This window comes from Chroicocephalus ridibundus, chromosome 8 (assembly GCF_963924245.1).
Source record: "Chroicocephalus ridibundus chromosome 8, bChrRid1.1, whole genome shotgun sequence".
NCBI lineage: Eukaryota > Metazoa > Chordata > Aves > Charadriiformes > Laridae > Chroicocephalus > Chroicocephalus ridibundus.
In genome coordinates, this window is record NC_086291.1 from 31324205 (window position 1) to 31342931 (window position 18727).

Consider the following 18727-nt stretch of genomic DNA (forward strand, 5'->3'; position numbering starts at 1 on the left):
TTCCTCTTGCCTGTACTGTTGTAGAGCAGAAGTACCCGCATACATGGATCTACTCAAAAAGCCTTTCTATCCTATAACTTTTTTTTTCTGAAGCTGAGAATATACCCAACTTATTATAAAGCAATACTATATTACACAGGTACTGAACTTCTATAACAGACACAAGCATACTTGCAACAGTCCAGCAGCTAAAACTAGAACCACAGAAGATGGAAATTTTCCACAAAGGCAGTAAAATAAGTGTTTTCAATTAGCAATAAACATAACAGACTTTCTTTTTGCTCTCATATACTTTAAGACACTCATGCAGAATAGCTCCCCCTCTGATGTGTTCATATCAGCTGTTGATTAAGTCTACATCGGTGCATGGAAAAGAAAATCAGGAGGGTGTACCGCAAAAGAAAGAACACACATTGTCTAGAGGTCATATATTTATAAGATTAGACATGTCTGAACTACCTAATAACCTTACGGGCTTTTAGGTGATCAAGTTGCAAAAATGCCCAAAAGTATTTTTATCCTTCACAACTTAGATTTGCCTTTCAAGGTGCAAGTGCCTTCTGAGGACTGACCTTGCTGAATGCTCCCTACCTTACCTCCCGAAAGCCTTACAACATGCCGTGGACTGCACTAGCCTACAGATGTACCCAGGACAGGAGGGAGGCTGAAGCCTTCCTCTTCCCACGCTACCGCTGCTGGCTACCATGTGCCTTTCCAGAGAAGTGATAAAGAAGTAACTTCACAGTTGCAAATATTTCCTCTGCCCAATCCACAAAGCTGCTGCCCTGAATTAAAGATGAGCGTCAAGAGAGTGCATAAACTTATGATGACCTGCTTACTTTATGACTTATCTTACGGGAAATATGTGCCTCCTCATTCTCTGGATTTCCAGTTCAATTTTGGGCCAGTTTCTTTCGGTAAGTACCAGTTTCCAAATCACTCAGCAGCTTGGTCCTGAATCTGTCAATCACTTTTCATTTTGGGTAATACAATCCCTCCTGGTCTACGTTCTCAAGAGAGAGGAGGCTGGAGAAGCTAACGCTGCTTTCAGCCTACAAGTCAAGCCATCTCACCTGGCAGAGCCCATGTCCTATTGCCTTCTGGCTGTTCAGAAAAGCAGCTGTCACCTGGTGAAATGTTTAGCTACAGAACATACAGAGTTTCAACAAAGCAAGCCCTAATATTTTCATTACTGGAAAAGCAAAGCTGAAACAGTTGTTTCTGTTGCTGAAAGAATTATGAGGTCAAATACACCAAGGCGTATACATGAACCAGGTATTTACAACTAATGTCTTCCACAGATCGACAAAGGTAGTAAAGATGTGCTGTCAGCACAAGTTCAATTCGTATTTACTGGAATATTTACTGGGCAGCAGTATTTGTGGCTACTGCAAGCACAGGATACGTGCTGCCTCCTCATCCTCAGCTTGCTGCACCATGGGCAACACCACTACTGCTCCTTAAAACAGGAGTGGAAATGGAGCAACACAAGCACCCGAAATACCTATAGTCATTTAGTGAGGGACGTGGCAAAAGCAAGCACCACCTCATGAAGAAATCTCCACTCTATACAGTTAACAGTGAGCCATCACTAAATTTAGTAGGATAGTTGGGGTACCCCAGTTAAATCAAGCTGAAGCGAACAAGTCAAAAGGCTTACGAGGACAGAGATCAAAACAAATAAGCCTTGACTGAAATCTTTAACCAAGATACACCTCTCAAAAGGGACCACACTTGTAAGAAGAATCCACTCCTCACACAACGTGCTCCCAAGATTAGCTGCCTGGTCTCAATAAAAAGGCTTAGCCACAAGAAAACGGAAAAATTACCTAAGTGACAAGTTCTCACTGCTAAAGCAGAAAGCCTGGTTTTTCACCAACGGATCAAGATTAACACACCGCTGCACCACTTCCTTAAGCCCAGAGCCTGCAGGAAACTTCCTAGATATAAATTAGCAATGATAGCTCAACTCGGCGTGTGCACGTCCATCTAGAACAGCGACTACCCTGCCTCTACACACGCAGCGAAAACAGCCCCAAGTCAGGTAAAAACAGACAAGATTTCTTTCAGCAAGGAAGGCTGCCACCCTCAAGAGCTACCAGTCACAGGACTCAGCAGGCTCTGGAGGTCGATCAAATGTTTTAGATCACCATCAGGTCTACAGACGTCGCAAACTCTGTTCAAGGAGGGTGGGATGGCTCCATGCGCAAGCAAAGTGATCCACAGTCAAATTCTCTCAACGTACTTGTAGCTTCTCAGACTGGAGCCAGAAAACACTCTTAAAGGAACTGTTGCAGCCCTACCCTTCCCTTTACAATTTCCTCCTTCAGCCTGGCAGTTAATAATCTTCACTTGGGAGTTTCTACAGCATGACTCGTCTGCTAGCTCCCATAGCTTTTCAAGTTCAGTAGATGTTGAGGGTTGGCCTGTGCAAGCAGCTATATGAGCACACTCCCTCCAAAACAGCAGTTATATCTAGGTAATTACATGCTGAAATTATATGTGTAGAAAAATCTTAATTTTCAATGCTGTTTTATAAAATATTTGTTTCTCCTACGAGACCAACTTTTGCAACTTTACAATGGAAAGTTGCATTTACCCTCCTGGAGGGTGTGCAGAGAGCGTAACAAGAGTGCCTGTACAATCCTGAGCCTATAGGGATGTACCAGGAAGGCATCATCCTAACACCCATGTGCCAAGCACGTTAGTGGTGAGCAAGCATTCGGCCTCTCCAGATTCTATCAGCCCATATAACACACTGTAAAACGTCTAAAAAAATTAATTTATAGATGTACATATACAAACATATGCAGTATGTTCAGGTCAAATTCCCCTTTGCACCCCTTCTCCAAGAAAAACATGACTTGGAAGAACCTGGGAGCTGTAAAGTGAAGAGTCCGGATACGTGCAAGGAAAGGACAACTCGGTTTCATTTAATAAACTAAAGGCTCTCTAACGACAATCAAATTCCAGGCATTCATGTACAAACATACACGTGCAGAAGCGCCGCTCAAGACTGCTTTGTACTAAACGAAGTTCAGCCTCACATATTCAAAACGCATGGCAGAAGTCCATGTTCTCTGTTTCATACCAGCTTCTACTCTTATTTTCAATAATAAAACATAGAACAAGATGCCATTCTGGCCCCCAGCAGTGAAAAGGAAAAAAAGTGGCAGATTCATAAATATACAAGTGAGAAACCCATGTACTTTTTGCCAAGTCCCCATGAAACATGCACTTGAACAAAAACGGGTAGAAGCTGATAGTCAGTGCAAGTATCAACACCTTACTTTAATATACTTTGATATCATACTTTAACTCAGAGTCGGCATGCTTGTAAGAAATGGGTAGTTGATTTTCTTCAGTTTGTTAATTGATCTCTTTTTCTAATGACTACACTCTTATTTCTAACGGTGGATTGCCCTGGAGAACACGATCAAAGCCATGAACATCAAGGAGGAGGAACAGGCTTTTATCACCTCACCTTAAAAATTCACAAACTGTAGAACACTCCAAACAGGGATCATCTAAGCATTCACATGGTAAACAAAGTGTTCGCATTAAGTTTTCTTCCAAATGCGTAGATCTTGTATCTAGAAAGGGACAGCCAAACTAACTTGGTTGTTTTGAGATAAAAACCACATACCAGTTTTCCTGACTTGCCTCCAAAAATCCAGGTTCAATATTCCTCAAACCATAACCCTAAAGTAGAAGCAATTCATAGCAAGGTGCATGTAACAGGACTATGGATTATACAGAGACCTATAAAAAAGCTGATACAAGCTTTTATCAGTGCAAGCTCTTCTCATGTAGTAAGAGGTAATACAAAAAAAAAACCCAAAGAAACCCAAACCTGTGAAGGACCTGTAACAGTTACAAACGAAAACTCAAATATCTACCACACAGAACTCTATTTAAACTAAGAAGTATTCTCTACCTTTTTGGAGCAAAAAACCCATATAAGTTAATGACATGCAATTTGCTTGGAAAACCTGCATGATCCAGTTTAAACTCTGAAACATTAAGGGATTTGGAACTTCCCAAAGGTCTTCTGTTCTTTGTTTTCTATCAAGTCAAAGGGGTGAAGAAAAATTCCTGTCCAGCTGCCTCATAACATTTTTTTGCCTGATTCTTAGTGAAACAAGGTTTATGCAACTTCATTATCCATTCATTAGTTCTTCCCTATTAACTCCTGAACCCTTTGTTTGATTTCAAACATTTCACAGAGGGACAGAAGTCTCAAAGATAATTAAGTTCTGATCACTGTTCCCTATCTTGAAAACAGAGATACTAAAACTACAAGAGAAAGTGAGAAAGGTAAGACAGACGATTGGAGATATGAAATGGTTCCTATTTCAGAAGCAATTAATAGACTAGGTTTTAAAGCAAATCACTGGAGATTCCATGGTGTTTGGGGGAATTATCAAAAGCACTTTCTTTCTTGTGCACCTCCCAACACCTCTATTGTCAGTGCTGTTCCAGGCAGGTCCTGGGCTCAATTAACTTGTGATCTGCTTCATTATGACCAAGTGCGTTCCCAAAAGTTTACCCTCTCTGCTGGGGAAGAACACAGGTATTCTGCCTAGCAGCAACAATCCTTAAATCTCAGCTCATCCAGGGTTCACGCATACGGATCCTTTCCCAGTAAAAGTCCAGCATTTCAAAGGAGTGGGAGCAGAAGGGGAAGAACCACCTCACCGAAGAAATAACACTAATTTTAGATAAAGTCAACGTCCCTTATTTCTGTTCCTCACAGCACTGTTGGCTGTTTTCAGTTGAAGATCTGTGGAAAAAAAAAATGAAGGACAGCAATCTACCAGTACTTGTGGAGAAGCGGTTATAGGCATCAGCTGTACTTCATGGGTCACTCTTCTTAGATAAGAACTATGCCACGCTGATGTAACTACTACTATGGATGCCAGCTTAAAGGTAAGGTAGAGAGACTGTGTACAAATAAGACTTGAAAAGAGAGTTTGTGAGAATCCTGGAAATAAAATTAAGCTTCCAAAGTACTACCCTGAGGGCAAAGAAGCAATTCTGCTGCTAGAAATCAATTATATGGCACTACAAGGAAACCCATTTCAATTAATCCATTCCCAATATCCCAGCTATAACTGGGGCACATCTGCATGTGGCACTGACCCTTTAGGTTCACCAAGTCAGCTCCCTGCAGCTTCCTGCAGGACAACAATACACTAAAATATTCCTGGAGAACCACTGTTTTACTGTCTGCTTTACATGAGGTATCGAAGCGTGATTCAAAGTCCTCCAGACACAAAGCCTGTTCTGCATTACCTCTTCTGCCACTTCAGTTCCCAGGGATGTAGCTATACAAACATTTTCTGCAGTAGCAAAGTTGTGAGCCTACGTAATTTCAGCTGTGCCAGTAAAACTCTTTGTGGGGCGATACCATGAACCAGCTCACGGAAATAGTCCAGGCTTAAAAAAATAAAAACCTTTCCCCAAAGGTGGGTTGGAAGGGAAGACCAGCATGGTCTAATTTACAGAAGAGCCAGAGAAATGCTTGAGCAGATGGAGAAACTAGTAAGAAAATTCCTTAAATCATGGGGGAGTATTTTGGAGGGGGCGGGGGGCATGGGAGAGGAGCATCCTTTAAACTAGACCCTAAAAGTGTTCTTTAGCAGCCAAGAAAACAGTCTGTTCCATTGCAACTCTCATCGGAAAGGACAGATAAGAAAAACATTGTTTTCCAAAAGATATTTAGGCAGCACAGAAGATGACAAGACATCAGCTTCATGTTCCCTGCAAGCATCTCAAGAGTTGCAAAACAAGAACCTCTGAAGTACTGAGACACCAAGTTTGGTATCACCCTCAAGAAACAAACAAACAAACAAACAAAAAAACCAAACAAAAAAAAACCCAAAAAAGTCAGGGTTTTGTTTTGGTTTAAGAGCAATGCTTGACTTGGGTTAGTCAACCTGAATTACCGGCTTAGGCCATGGTATGACAGTGTATTAAGTCCAGAAGTAAGAGTTTCAATGACAGATCAAAAACATCATGGCCTCACAATGTAAAACATGGATCCAGTATAAACTCCTGCCATAGTTTCACAGATGTTTCTTCAAACAAGAGTGCCAGTGAAGCTGATTCATCCCCCCGCCCTCTCATACTCATACTACCCCCTCAAGTTGCGACAGCTTCTCCGTGGATGAGAGGAGGCAGGCACGCATGCTGTAAACCTGATTAGGAACTCACCTGAGTCAAAAAAAAAAAAAAAAAAAAAAAAAAAAACAACAACCTGTTTCCCAATCAAACCAATTCCCTGATCCGCTTTGCTGCACAGCCACACCAAGCTGTGTAAGCCCTGCTAAGGAAGAAACGTCAGGACAGGAACAAGTGTCTACGAGCAGGCGTTGCTTAAATTGACAGCACTACCAAAAGAAACGTCCACAGAAACTGCCACACTTGGCTGGTTCAAATTTGCTCAGATGTTGACAACTTGACTCTGTAAGGACAAGCTCTGCGCTAAATCAGGAATCATCTGCTTGCAGCACACTATCTTTGTGCTTGGTCAAGTATCGTCTGTCCTCCTACATCTTGCATAAAAGCATAAAGACCCCAAATTAACCAGAGCGTTTCATGTGCAATTTAACAGAAACATTACCATGGGCCACATCTGACACAGATCACGATTGGTGATCTGGCAATGCACAGAACCCAAGCTGTGAAATCCCAGGCACCACGAAGACTAAACAGCTTGTGAGCAACACACATGCAGAAGACTGGAGCAACCTAAAATTTTTCTTTCGCTTGCAAACTCACTTTAAAGCTGCCAACTAACTTCTTCACTTTACTGCATTGATCAATGTCAAGTAAAAATTATCTCAGGAACACTCCTCCTTCGTACAGACAATCCAACCAAAGAGCTGGAAAAGAAGACCATGTGCATGGTTCCTTCTGGGCTGGGCTACACAGCCTGAAAGCTTCACGGGTATTTCACAGGTCCTTCCCCTAAAAGTGATTCATCTGCCTCCTCACTTACTTCAGCAAGCAGAAACCGAGGTTTAGTTAAGAGCGATATACCAAAACCAGAGAGATGTTTAATTCTGCAGGAGACCATGAAGAAAACCTCATTCTTCAAGACTTAAGCCTTCCCTTAATGGCTTAAGGGGATAACAAATTGAGGAAGTCTTCACGTTTCTCACAAGACACATTACTTCAATCCCACAGGCAATGGAGATGTACGTAAAGGGCAAGTCCCCACACTGGCAGTAAACCCATCACCCAAGAGACGGATCAGGAGAGCTTTGCTGGAGGGGTCTCCTGTGTTCAGTCAGGCCTAGGTCTCATCCAACCACCACAGCTTGTAAGTAAATACAAACATTTGTCATGGAGGTCAAGCTGAAATTTCAAGGTTTTTTTTGTGAAACAAATGAGTAAATCAGAAGTATGCAGGCCATTGTCTTTATGGGCTGAATTCTTTGCTGAGATAAGAATGGTTTCCACGCATCTTGAGGCATCAAACAGTGCTTAATCCACTAAGAATCTTTCGAAAAAGACTGGTGTGCAAGAAGTGCAGCAGCAGCATGGGGGAGAAGCAGCTTCCAAAAAGAACACTTTTTTCCTTAAATTCATCTTAGGCTTTATTGTATATTTAAAGAAAATTTGTGAAGTATATGAATGTAAAAGGGTTCCCAGATATATTTAAAGCTTTAATTTTGTTATGTTTGAATATCCAGCACCAACTCTGAGGACCTCACGATGTATTAACAGCTGTGTCTCGTATCCTACTGGACATGAGAAACTTGCCATCTTGCAATGGAGAATAAATTAAATTATTCATCTAAGAACCAGGGTTCAACCCCCTTTGAGCTGTGGCATAACTAAGTTCCTTTTAAAAGAAGGTTGTGTCTTTTTTAATGTGAAAAATTCCTCAATGTGTTTCCCTACTGAAATGCTTTCTTACGCATTAAATAATTACAGCAGAAACTCATTAGTTCTTGTTAACAACAGACAGTCCAACAGACCAAATTTGGTTTTACAAGTGAAGACAAGGGGAGGAATCATACCAGACTTTAAAAAACACTCTGAAGCACGGCCTCTTTGTATATTAGATCTACAGCAGTAAGTTTTGAGATACTAAAGACCTAGAACTGTAATATCTGAACAAGAGCACCTTTCCCAGCAGTTCCAGTTAGCTAAACCTCATGCGAAATTCACGCAAAGCAGCTGAAGAGCTTGGTCAGTCACCTGTTTGGGGATTTAAAAAATAATGAACTTGCAAAGCAGTAAGATACAGTGTAAAAACTCATTACTTGGTGGCAGAAGTAACACTGACTTAACAGATTACTTGTTGCCAGAAGATGTGCACAACTACAAGTAGGTGACCTGCAACAGTTCATACCCACGCTTCCGAGCGACCCCAAACTGCTCAGGAATAGCTTACAAATTGAAGTAAAAACAGTAACAGGTAACAGCAACCACTGTGTTCTCTTCTTGTCATACTGTGCAGAGATTAAGTACTCTTTATTTATGTAGAGTTAAGATGTTTAAACATCAGAAGTTACAGAATCACAGAATGGTTTGGGTTGGAAGGGACCATAAAGATCACCCAGTTCCAACCCCCTGCCCTGGGCAGGGACACCTCCCACCAGACCAGGCTGCTCAAAGCCCCATCCAGCCTGGTCTTGAAAAACAACAACTAGATCCAAGTGAAAGGAAAATCTCTTACATTCACCCAAAATCTCACTAGTAAAACAAAAGGAGATGCTTAAAGAGTTTCAAAGTCCCTTTTCCACAATTTCTTACCAAGTGGCTTTTATTCACCATCACTGGAAGGCAAAACACACAAACAAGACCAACGGTGGCTCCGACGGCCACCAAGGAGTAAAACCAACCCGCTGCTGCAGGCGGGCAGCGTCCCCCGGCCCCAGCCCTCCCAGCAGGCTGACCTGGCACAGCCTCCCACGCACCACCGCGGGAGCTGCCTAAATTCACCAAACCCAGCAGAAAATTCTCTAACGGGCCAGGAACACCCATCTGGCCAAAGAGGCAGCCAAGAAAAACGAAAAGAGGCAATAGGTGAGCATCACCCTGCCAGGGACAAGGAGGGGAGAAGCCCCAGGTTTCACCCCCTTTAGCATAAGTAAGCTTAGGGCTTTCACTCCATTTTGCCACCTTGCAAATGGATATTAGAAATCCGCGGAGAGCGCATTGACACAATTGTTACATGTCTAGCCCCAAACACACCTAAACTGGCTGACAACACACTCCCCACCGTGCAACGTTTCCCAGTTAAAGGCTAATGAACACTGAAGCAGTCTGATATGGGGGAGTGAGGGAAGGAAAGGAAAACTGTAAAACACAAGAAGATAAATTTGTATAACTAGAAACAATGAGAGGAAAAGAGGAAGAAACGCACTGCCTGGCTGTTGCCGAAACATGATAAGCTAGTAGCTGTCCTACATTTATTAGGGACAAAGACCGCAGAAACGTATTAGTAAGTTGCAAGAATAAACTCATTTTTATTATCTTTACTGGTTATTTAAAAACACCCCTCTCTCCACTAAACCCACTGTCAGCTCAAGTTACTTTCAAACACTCCACTTCAGCTAAAAGTTAATAAAAAAAAACCCAAACAAACCAAATCCCAAACCAAAAAAAAACATGCTAAACCCTCTTGCAACCCAAAATATATACACACTGATAACAAAGCAAGGGGACAGGAGAGGGTTTACACATGCCCCTGCAGTAAAATTATCTGAATTACACAGTCCAGATCTGGACTCAATGACATGTTTCTGTGCAAGCTTCCTTAATAGCTCTGTACCTTGGATCTTTACCGGGAAAAGCACAGAAAATGATTATTGACATCATTATGATGTCAAGAGGGCCAATGCACCCATCTGTTCGCAGCTCTCTGGCAGCAGTACGGATGTCGGGAGTCGTACACCGCCAGGAGAGTCTGGATTCCAAACAGGGGTATGTAATGGGATTGGGGCAGGTCAAACCGTGGTCCCCAGCCATGCATTAATAACACCCTATAATAACAGAGATGATGTCATGCTGCCATTCTTAAAAACTTTGGGGGTGGCTATGCTGAAATGAGAAGTATGACTGCAGCACAGACAGGCACACCAATACCAGGTCTAATCCAGAGAGCAGGAGTTAACACCACCAACTAAGTTGTGGAGCTTCAGCCTCCAGCACATTGGAATAAAGCTGCTGGGAATCTTAGGCGCCCATGCCAGGTGCTGTGGGGTCAAAATTTCCCTTACTTTAAACACATTAGATGCGGCTAGCACATATGTGCTTGAGTGACCTGTGATCATACCTTCCAATGCCATTAGAACACATGTTAAATGTACCATAGACTCGAAAACGATGACAATTTTGTAGCCTAGCTCACTCCCAAACAAGAGGGTAACTCTTCCAAGTCAGGAACATATAAAAGGCTTTTCATCTAAAAGCATAAACTGACATTTGTCTCAGCAAAAGTGTTGGCTTCAGTACTTCTTCCTCCATCCTTCCTCTCCTTTCTTTCCCCATCCCCTTGTTCCCAGCCCTCCCACTGAGCCCATTCAGCTGTTCACACAGTCCCACGGTGAACCAGATCGGGTAGCTGATGAAGATTAAAAATAATCCAGGAAAAAACAAAGAGTGAGGAGGAGGGAAGGTGGAAAATTTAAGTTCCTTAAATCAGTGCAAGATGGAAATGCAAAAAAATCATCGTTCACTGCATCCAGGGAATACTACAGGGGCATAAAACTGCAGTGGGGCTCAATCAATTACCACCACTAAAGAAATACTTGTCGTACTACAATTAAACTCTCCCGTAGAAGGTGGAGACAGAATAGCTGTTGGAAAGTCTCTTGATACCAAGATGACCTGTTCTCTTCCAAGCAGCTGACACAGCACGCTCCTGAAAGCGGAGCCTGGCACTGGCTAGAACAATGAACATCTCTCTCCCACATGCATTTTTTCATCAGAGGCCCCAAATTCCAGCTCAGAGGTCCCAAGCTTCTCAGATCTGGTGTTTATCCAACATTCCCATACGGTCTGTGATTGTGCAGACTGCCTGTCCGCTCCATGAAGCAGCAGGCCAGCCCACCATGACTCCTTCCAAGCAAAAGCTGCCCACTCTCATTGTGCTGCCACTTATTTCATGGCTGTACGGCAGCTGTTAAGAAAATATTCACTTCACTGGAGGCAGGCGATTCCAGGATTTCCTTCTGGACAGCGAGCGAGATCCCATATTTCATTTTGGAATCTGATACCTTGGCATCTTCCCGACACATTTAAAAATTTTCACATCCCCTGAGAACTGTGCTAGCTTCTGAGGGTCCCATTTGTATTGGCAACCAACCGCCCTCCAGTAGAAACTTGGCAGAAAGCAGGAAAACCAGTTGCTTTTTCTAAGCAATTCAAAACCACCAGTCAACTTACCCCCAGAGTCTTACAACCATTCAAGCGGCAGCTTCTGGCCCCCTCAGCACGCTCACTGTGTGACACAACACCGAGGAGAAGACCTGCATGCCACTATCGGCCCCCATAGCACAGGCTCCTCAGCGCCTCTATAAAGGAACTACTGTACGTCAACATTAAAAGAGAGCAAGACGCTTCATGTCCTCTGAAAGCGCTGTCAACCATGCATTTAAAAATGAGTCTTGATCAGAGAAGTGCAGTCCACCTACTGGTTTTCTGAAACCAAAAATTCATGGTGTTTCATGATTAGGCCAAAAGTGATCACCACCCTTTCTGAGTCAATGTATACTTCTAGGAGCGCTACATATCTATAGCGAACAAGCTGCTTTTGGTAGCTGTTAGGTCTGGAGTTCATACAACACAATTCGGGAGCCACAAGAATAATAACAGATTATCTGCTGAATGTTTGTCTTCCAGTGGGAAGTATATGAAATGACTATGCACAAATCCCATTCAGGATTTAATCCTGCCCTGAAGTTCACACTCAACTTCAGCGCACAAAGCCATTAATGGGAGATACCAGCGCCAGAGGTCAGAAACAATTCAATAATACAAACTCCTCCGGCTCAGGCTGAACAGAGTGCTCAACACAGAAACAGCTGCATCCATCCATATGTTGATCTTGGTACTATGTCAAATCAAGACTGCATCCGTATGTACAATAAGGGAGCACCGTAACCTTGGCTATCAGCCAACTGCCTTGCCCTCTGCCTGGAAAGGTTATGGAGCAAATCCTGAACACCGTTTCCAACTACAGGAAAGACAACAAGGTGACCAAGACCAGTCGAAATGGATATATCAAAGGCAAATCATGCCTGACTAACCTGACTTCCCTCTGGGATGAAAAGACTGTCTCTGTGGCTGAGGGAAGAGCAGGAGGTGTTACATACCTTGACTTCATGTCAAAGGTTATGCTAGTCTCCCATGGCATCCTTCGAACCAAAGTGCTGAGGTGTGGCCTGGGTAACCGGACAATAAAGGTGGGAGAAATCTAGCTGGAACGCCAGGCTGAAAGGATTGTGATCAGCAGTTACAACCTTCATCCAGCTGCTGGTTACTAATGGCATCCCTCGAGGACCAACACTGGGGCCAGCCCTGCTTAGAAGATTTTTAATGACCTGGATAGTGACTAGAGTACATGCTCTAGAATTTGGGAAAAGTGTACCACATGCTGGAGGGCAGGGCTGCTATTGAGAGGGACTTTCAACAAGCTGGAAAATGGGTTGACAAGAACCTCAGGAAGTTCAACTACGGCTAGAGCAAAGCCCTACATCTGGTGTGGGATAACTCCTTGCAGTGGTCCAGGCTGTTGGCACAGCATCTCTGCAGGAAGGCACCTGGTAAAACAACAAATTGCTCAGGAGCCAGCAGCGCACCCTTGCAGCAAAGGCAGCCACCATTGCCGTGTGAGCAGGGGTGCAGCCAGCAGGGCGAGGGGACGGATCCTGCTCCTCTGCTAAGCACTTGTGAGACGTGGGTCCAACTTGGGCTCCCCAGCTCAAGGGTGGTGACATACCAAGGTGCTGGAGCATGGGACGTGCAAAGGAAGACTGAGAGAGGCAGGTTGGGTCAGCCCAGGAAGGAGAAGGCTCAGTCAGGGGAGATATTACTGCTGTCGACAACAACTGAGCAGGGGGTGTAGAGCAGATGGGGACAGGCTCTTCTCAGAGATGTGCAAGGATAGGACGAACGACAAGGGACATCAGCTGGAACATGATAAAATCCAACCAAGCACATAGAAACAAATATTTACTGTAAGTGTGGTCAAACACTGCATGGGGCCTAAAGGGTTGCATCGCCATCCTTAAAGATACTCAAAAACAGGCTGGACACAACCCTGAGTTCCCTGCTCCAACAGGACAGCTTCTAGCAGGAGGTTGGCCTAGAGATCTCCAGCAGTTCCTTCCCACCACCCGTGGGGTGTGCAGCACAGATTTTGTCATACGAGATACTAGAGACGACATTCCACACAAGACTGGAGCCTATAACAATAAATACCAAACAATAATTTCCAGGAAACAATTCCCTTCGTAACTCACACCAGGAACCGAGCTGTAAATTTCCACAACTCATCTTGCCCCTCATCTTTCTGCTCTCAGCATCTCCAAACCGACATAATGCAACATGCACCCTATCAGCTTGTAGCAACCCAAGAAACAAAGCTGGGACAGCCAAGAACCGCACAGTTTATCCCTCTGTGAAACCAAGTGCAAGCAGGAAAAAAAAGTATTAACGTGACAAAAGAAGTGGCATTTTTTCAGAGCACAAAGTAAGGGTAGGCCAGAAAAGCGGAAAGAACAGAAAGTAGCTGTTGATGGAGAGCAGCCAGACAGGATGGCTTAGCCACCTTCGCTGTATTTTTTCCCGTGTTTACTTTACGCCGGTTTTACAGAACTCCACAAGAAATGGGGTATTTTGAAAAGGAGGGAACCCCGCAAAAATATCTTCCTGCACATCCTATAGTCCTGGGGAGAAGGAAGCTCCACAGAACAGCTTTTATGAAGGAAAATGGCCGAGCACAAATCCATGCCAGACCACCCTCGGTTTATATTCCATAAAACGCAATCCCAAACCCTGTTGCCTCTCCTTTCTCTTCACGTGAGTCAAAACAAAGGACAATCAGACAGGAGCGCAACCCTCAATAGAAGACTAATGGGAAGCCATACAACAAAACAGCAAGGGTGGAAAGGGAGGCCAAGATCTGCAGGACGTGCCTCGCCACCAGTCCCCCGCTCTACCAGCGGCCTCTGCCTATCTTTGTGCTCCTTTTTTATCTCAGCAACTCCTCCTTGGTCCCCACCCCGACCACCTCGCATGACCCCCGTCCCAGCAGCCACTCACCCTTCCCTCCACCCCGGGCCCCATCCCGACCGCGCTTCCCCGCGGCCTCTCCGCTCCCACTTTCCCAGCCCCACTAACCCACCTCACGCTGCCCGTGCCCCGGCCCTGACCGAGCCCCCCGAGCACCCCCAGCCCCGCACCTCACATCCCCCACCTCCCTCCAGCCCCATATGGCCCCACACCAGGCCGTCCTCCGCTCACCTAAGCCCTCCCCACATCCCCCGTATCCCACCGCCCCGTCCGGCCCCGCAGCCCCCTCAAGGGCTCCCTCACAGCAGCCCTTCACCCCGTTTAACCCCACGCCAGGCCTCCCCCTCACCCCGCAGCTCACCAGGCCCCTGCCCCGCTCCCGCCCCGGCCTCCGGTTGCCCCTCCGGAGCACCCCCCTCCTCACAGGCCCGGCGCCCCGCCAGCCTCCCCTCCCGGGCTGCCCCCCCGGACCCTCGCCCGCCCCAAGCGCTGCTTGAACCCCGACCCCTCGCCCGCCCCGGCCTCCCGCCGCCCCGCTGGGCCGCCGCCCCGCCCCGGGCCTGCCCCGCCGCCGCGGCCCGCCGGGCCCCCGAGGCGCCGCTCACACGCGGGAGGCAGTGAGGGGAGGGAGGCGCGGCGGGGCCGGCCCGGGCCGGGCCGCGGCGGGGCCGTGGGGGCTCTTACCTCCGACCCGGTACATGTTGGCAGCCATGCCCGGGACGGGGCCGGGTGCGGGGCGCGGGCCGCTCCCGCCGCCGCCTCCAGGTGCCGGATCCGCTGGAAAATGGAGGCTGGAGCGACCGGGCGGGGGAGGGGAGCGGGGGAATTAAAGGGGCCGCGCCGGCTGGCGCCCGCCCGACCGACAGGGAGGGAAGGAGAGAGGGAGGGAAGGAGGGAGAGAGGCGGAGGGCGGGGCGGCGGCGGGCCGGGGGCGGCGGGCCCGGGCGGAGAGGGGCCCGGCGGCAGCGGCGGGGAGGGAGGGGGAAGGAGCCGGCCCCGCCGCCCAGCCCGCAGCGTGTGAGGGCGGCGCTCGGCGGCCTGCGCCCGGCGGGAGGGGAACGGGCCTGGCGGCGGGCAGCGCCTCGCCCCGCTCCTCACACACACACACACGGCCTGTCCTCACACCCGCACAGCGCCTGTCCTCTCACACACACACACCCCCCACACACACCGCCTGTCCTCACACAGCCCTCCTGGCACAGCTCGTCCGTCGCCACACAGGCTCAGCCCTCCTCACGGCCCTCCTCACGCACACATACACACACACACGGACGGCCTGTCCTCACGTACAGCCCGACCGCCACCTGTGCTTCCACACAGCCCTCCTCGCACACACGCGTCCGCCTGTACTCACAGCCCTCCTTCCACACGCACACTGGGTATACGCACAGCCCTCCTCACGCACACGCCTGTACACACACAGACCTCCTCACACACACACAGAGATCCGCCTGTACTCACAACCCTCCTCACACACCCAGGTGTCTGCCTGTACTCCTGGCCTTCCACACACACCCCTGTACTCACACACAGCCCTCCTCACACACACACACGTGTCCACCTGTACCCACAGCCCTCCTCACACACACCAGGCTGCCTCATACACCCACACGCCGGCTGTGTTCACATACAGCCTCCACATACAGGCAGCACCTGTTCTTGCAGACAGCCATGCTTCCTGTCCTCACACACACGCACACACCACCTGTCCTCACACAGCCCTCCTGGCATGGATGGCCCTCCTCTCACACACACACACACACAGCCTGTCCTTGTGTACAGCCCAACACACACACGCTCAAACACCACCTGTGCTTGTGCACAGCCCTCCTCACATGTACTTGTGCCTGTGCTCACAGCCCTCCTTCCACACACGCTGGGAATACTCACAGCACTCCTTGTGCATACACCTGTACACACACACACACATCTGCCTGTACTCACAGCCCACCTCACACACCCCCCTGTACTCACACACAGCCGTCTGCCTGTACTCACACACATCCGCCTGTACTCACAGTCCTCCTCACACACACACAGTGTATACTCACAGCCCTCCTCACGTATACACCTGTACACACACACACCCATGTCTGCCTGTAGTCACAGCCCTCCTCACACACACCAGGCCTTCTCATACACACATGCCGCCTGTATTCACACACAGCCTCCACATACAGGCAGCGCCTGTTCTTGCAGGCAGCCCCCACACTTCCTGTCCTCACACCCAAACACCCACGCACCCCCTGTCCTCACACAGCCCTCCTGGCACAGCTCACATGTCGCCACACAGGCTCAGCCCTCCTCACAGCCCCCGCTCTCCTGGCATGGACAGCCCTCTTCACGCACACACAGACACAGATGGCCTGTCCTCATGTACAGCCTCACACACGCACAGAGCCCTCCTCACATGCACATGTGCCTGTGCTCACAGCCCTCCTTCCACACACACTGGGAATACTCACAGCCCTCCTCATGCATACACCTCTACGCACACGCGCACATCTGCTGTACTCACAGCCCTCCTCACACACACACATCCACCTGTACTCACACACAGCCCTCCTCTCACACACACACACGTCTGCCTGTACTCACAGCACTCCTCACACTCACACCCATCCACCTGTACTCACAGCCCTCCTCACACACACCAGGCCTTCTCATACACCCACATGCCGCCTGTATTCACAGACAGTGCCTGTTCTTGCAGACAGCCCCCACGCTTCCTGTCCTCACACACCCCCGCAGCCTGCTCGCACCATGCGACAGCCCCCTCATGCCTGTACCTCCATCCGTATGCTGCCCGGTCCCCATGTACACCCCTCCATCCCTTCACACCCACGTGGGAGTCCTGTGCCCTATGCACACCTCCCGCTCACATGCTCCTACCCCTCCTACACCGTCTCCCTCAGGTCCCTGCGATGGCAAGGCGCTGCCTGTCCCCGAGACACTGCCATGCTGGGGCTTTCCCCCCTCCACAGGTGTCAGTCCAAACGGTGAAACGTAGATGATCGCTTCAGCTTCCTCTTGCCTGCTGACCTGGGGGTGTCACCGTCCCTTCTTCACCCATGTGCTGCTCCTCTCCAAGTGTCTCCTCAGCAACCCTGCGGTGGTTACGTGGTTGTTGAACAGTCGCTGGCTCCAGATCGCTCTGCAAAACTTGCATGTTATTGCCATTTCCTCTCCTACGGGAACTGACAGGCTGACGCCAAAAAATGCCCCAAGAAACCGTCAGTCTTTGGCACCCAACACCTTTACAGCAGGTCCCCAGCGAGGGCTGAGAAAGCACAGCAGAGCGGGTGACCAGCCATCCCCTGTGAGGACTTCTCCACGCACTTGGCCAAGGCCAGATGGTGAACCCCAACGAAGTGCTGCACCTCTGATGGTCAACACAGGCGGACCCGTGTCACCACTGGCCTCTCCAGCATGGCAGGACACCTACACTCGCTCCTTGGCTTCAGCGCAGAGCTGGAGAATCACCCCAAGTTGCCTGAGCCCAAGGTGTCGGCCCAAGACCCTCCTCACAGTCAGGCAGGTCACGACAGCTGAAAAATACCTGTCACGAAACTCTTGGCTGGAGTGAAGTGGTTGATGGCCCAGATGGTCATACCCCGCACCAGGGCTGGGCACAGCCGCTGCCTGCGCCCTCCGCCCCGCTTCTCATAAAGCCCTGAAACAGCTACGCGAGACCACCCAAAACCTTGACATCTGCCAAAACACACCTATTTGGAAAAGGACGGGGCTTTTGTTAAAAAAGATTCGCTTTGATTGCGTTAGGAAAAAAACCCAACACCCAAATCTCTGGCAGTCCTGGGACCCCAGCAGGGCACAGGGCTCTGCTTTCGCGGTTCCGAGGCGCGCAAGGAGCACGGCTGAGCGAGGACAGCACGGCAGGGGGTGAAAATTGACCAGCCAAAAAAGTTGGGAAAAGGGGGAAATATCATGGTGGTGCCCCCCGCCCCCAGCTGGAGGGGATATTTCCCCCTTTTAGAGCTGGCCGGGGGGAGCGTGTGCCAGCACAGCCATGGGGACACCGTGGGGGGCGGAGGGGCTGGCTCTCCCCTGGCTGCTTCTGTGACCGCTCTGGCAGAGCAGAAAATAATTCAGTAGGACACGGAAAAATCACCCAGAATAAATATTTACAAATCGCATCGTGGGGCACTCGGTAGTCGCACACGAAGAAGCGGCCGGTCACGTGGCGCTGCCGGCTCTTTCCAGATGCTAAATTGTTTTTTAAAACGATAGTAACAAAACCCCGTCGGAAACCTCCCTGCTGTTCCTCTTCCAGGTTAAGCAATAGCTGCGGTCGCTGCCGGGGCGTTGTGCAACGGGAGGGAGGGGAGCCGGCGACGGAGGGGGCTCTCACAACACCCCGTCTCCTACCACCAAGGCCCCGCTCCCACGGGTGCCCCCGACTCCCAGCGTGGCGAACCCAGTCCTTCCAGAAGGCTTTTTGGTGCATCCCGGC

General features: G+C 48.6%; 1 protein-coding gene across 3 annotated transcripts in view; it reads right to left on the reverse strand.

The window, feature by feature from the left end:
* MTA1 (metastasis associated 1) overlaps positions 1-15432 on the reverse strand; it is an 88943-nt gene extending 73511 nt beyond the window's left edge. The window contains exon 1 of one of the 3 annotated variants that reach the window (XM_063343283.1): positions 14941-15430. In XM_063343283.1, coding sequence (XP_063199353.1) covers positions 14941-14968 — 28 coding nt within the window. In that variant the 5' untranslated portion in view covers positions 14969-15430. Of the gene's footprint in view, positions 1-14940 lie in introns of all 3 variants that reach the window. The other 2 variants (XM_063343284.1, XM_063343285.1) reach the window with 2 other exon arrangements.
* Between the last annotated feature and the right edge of the window lie 3295 nt (positions 15433-18727).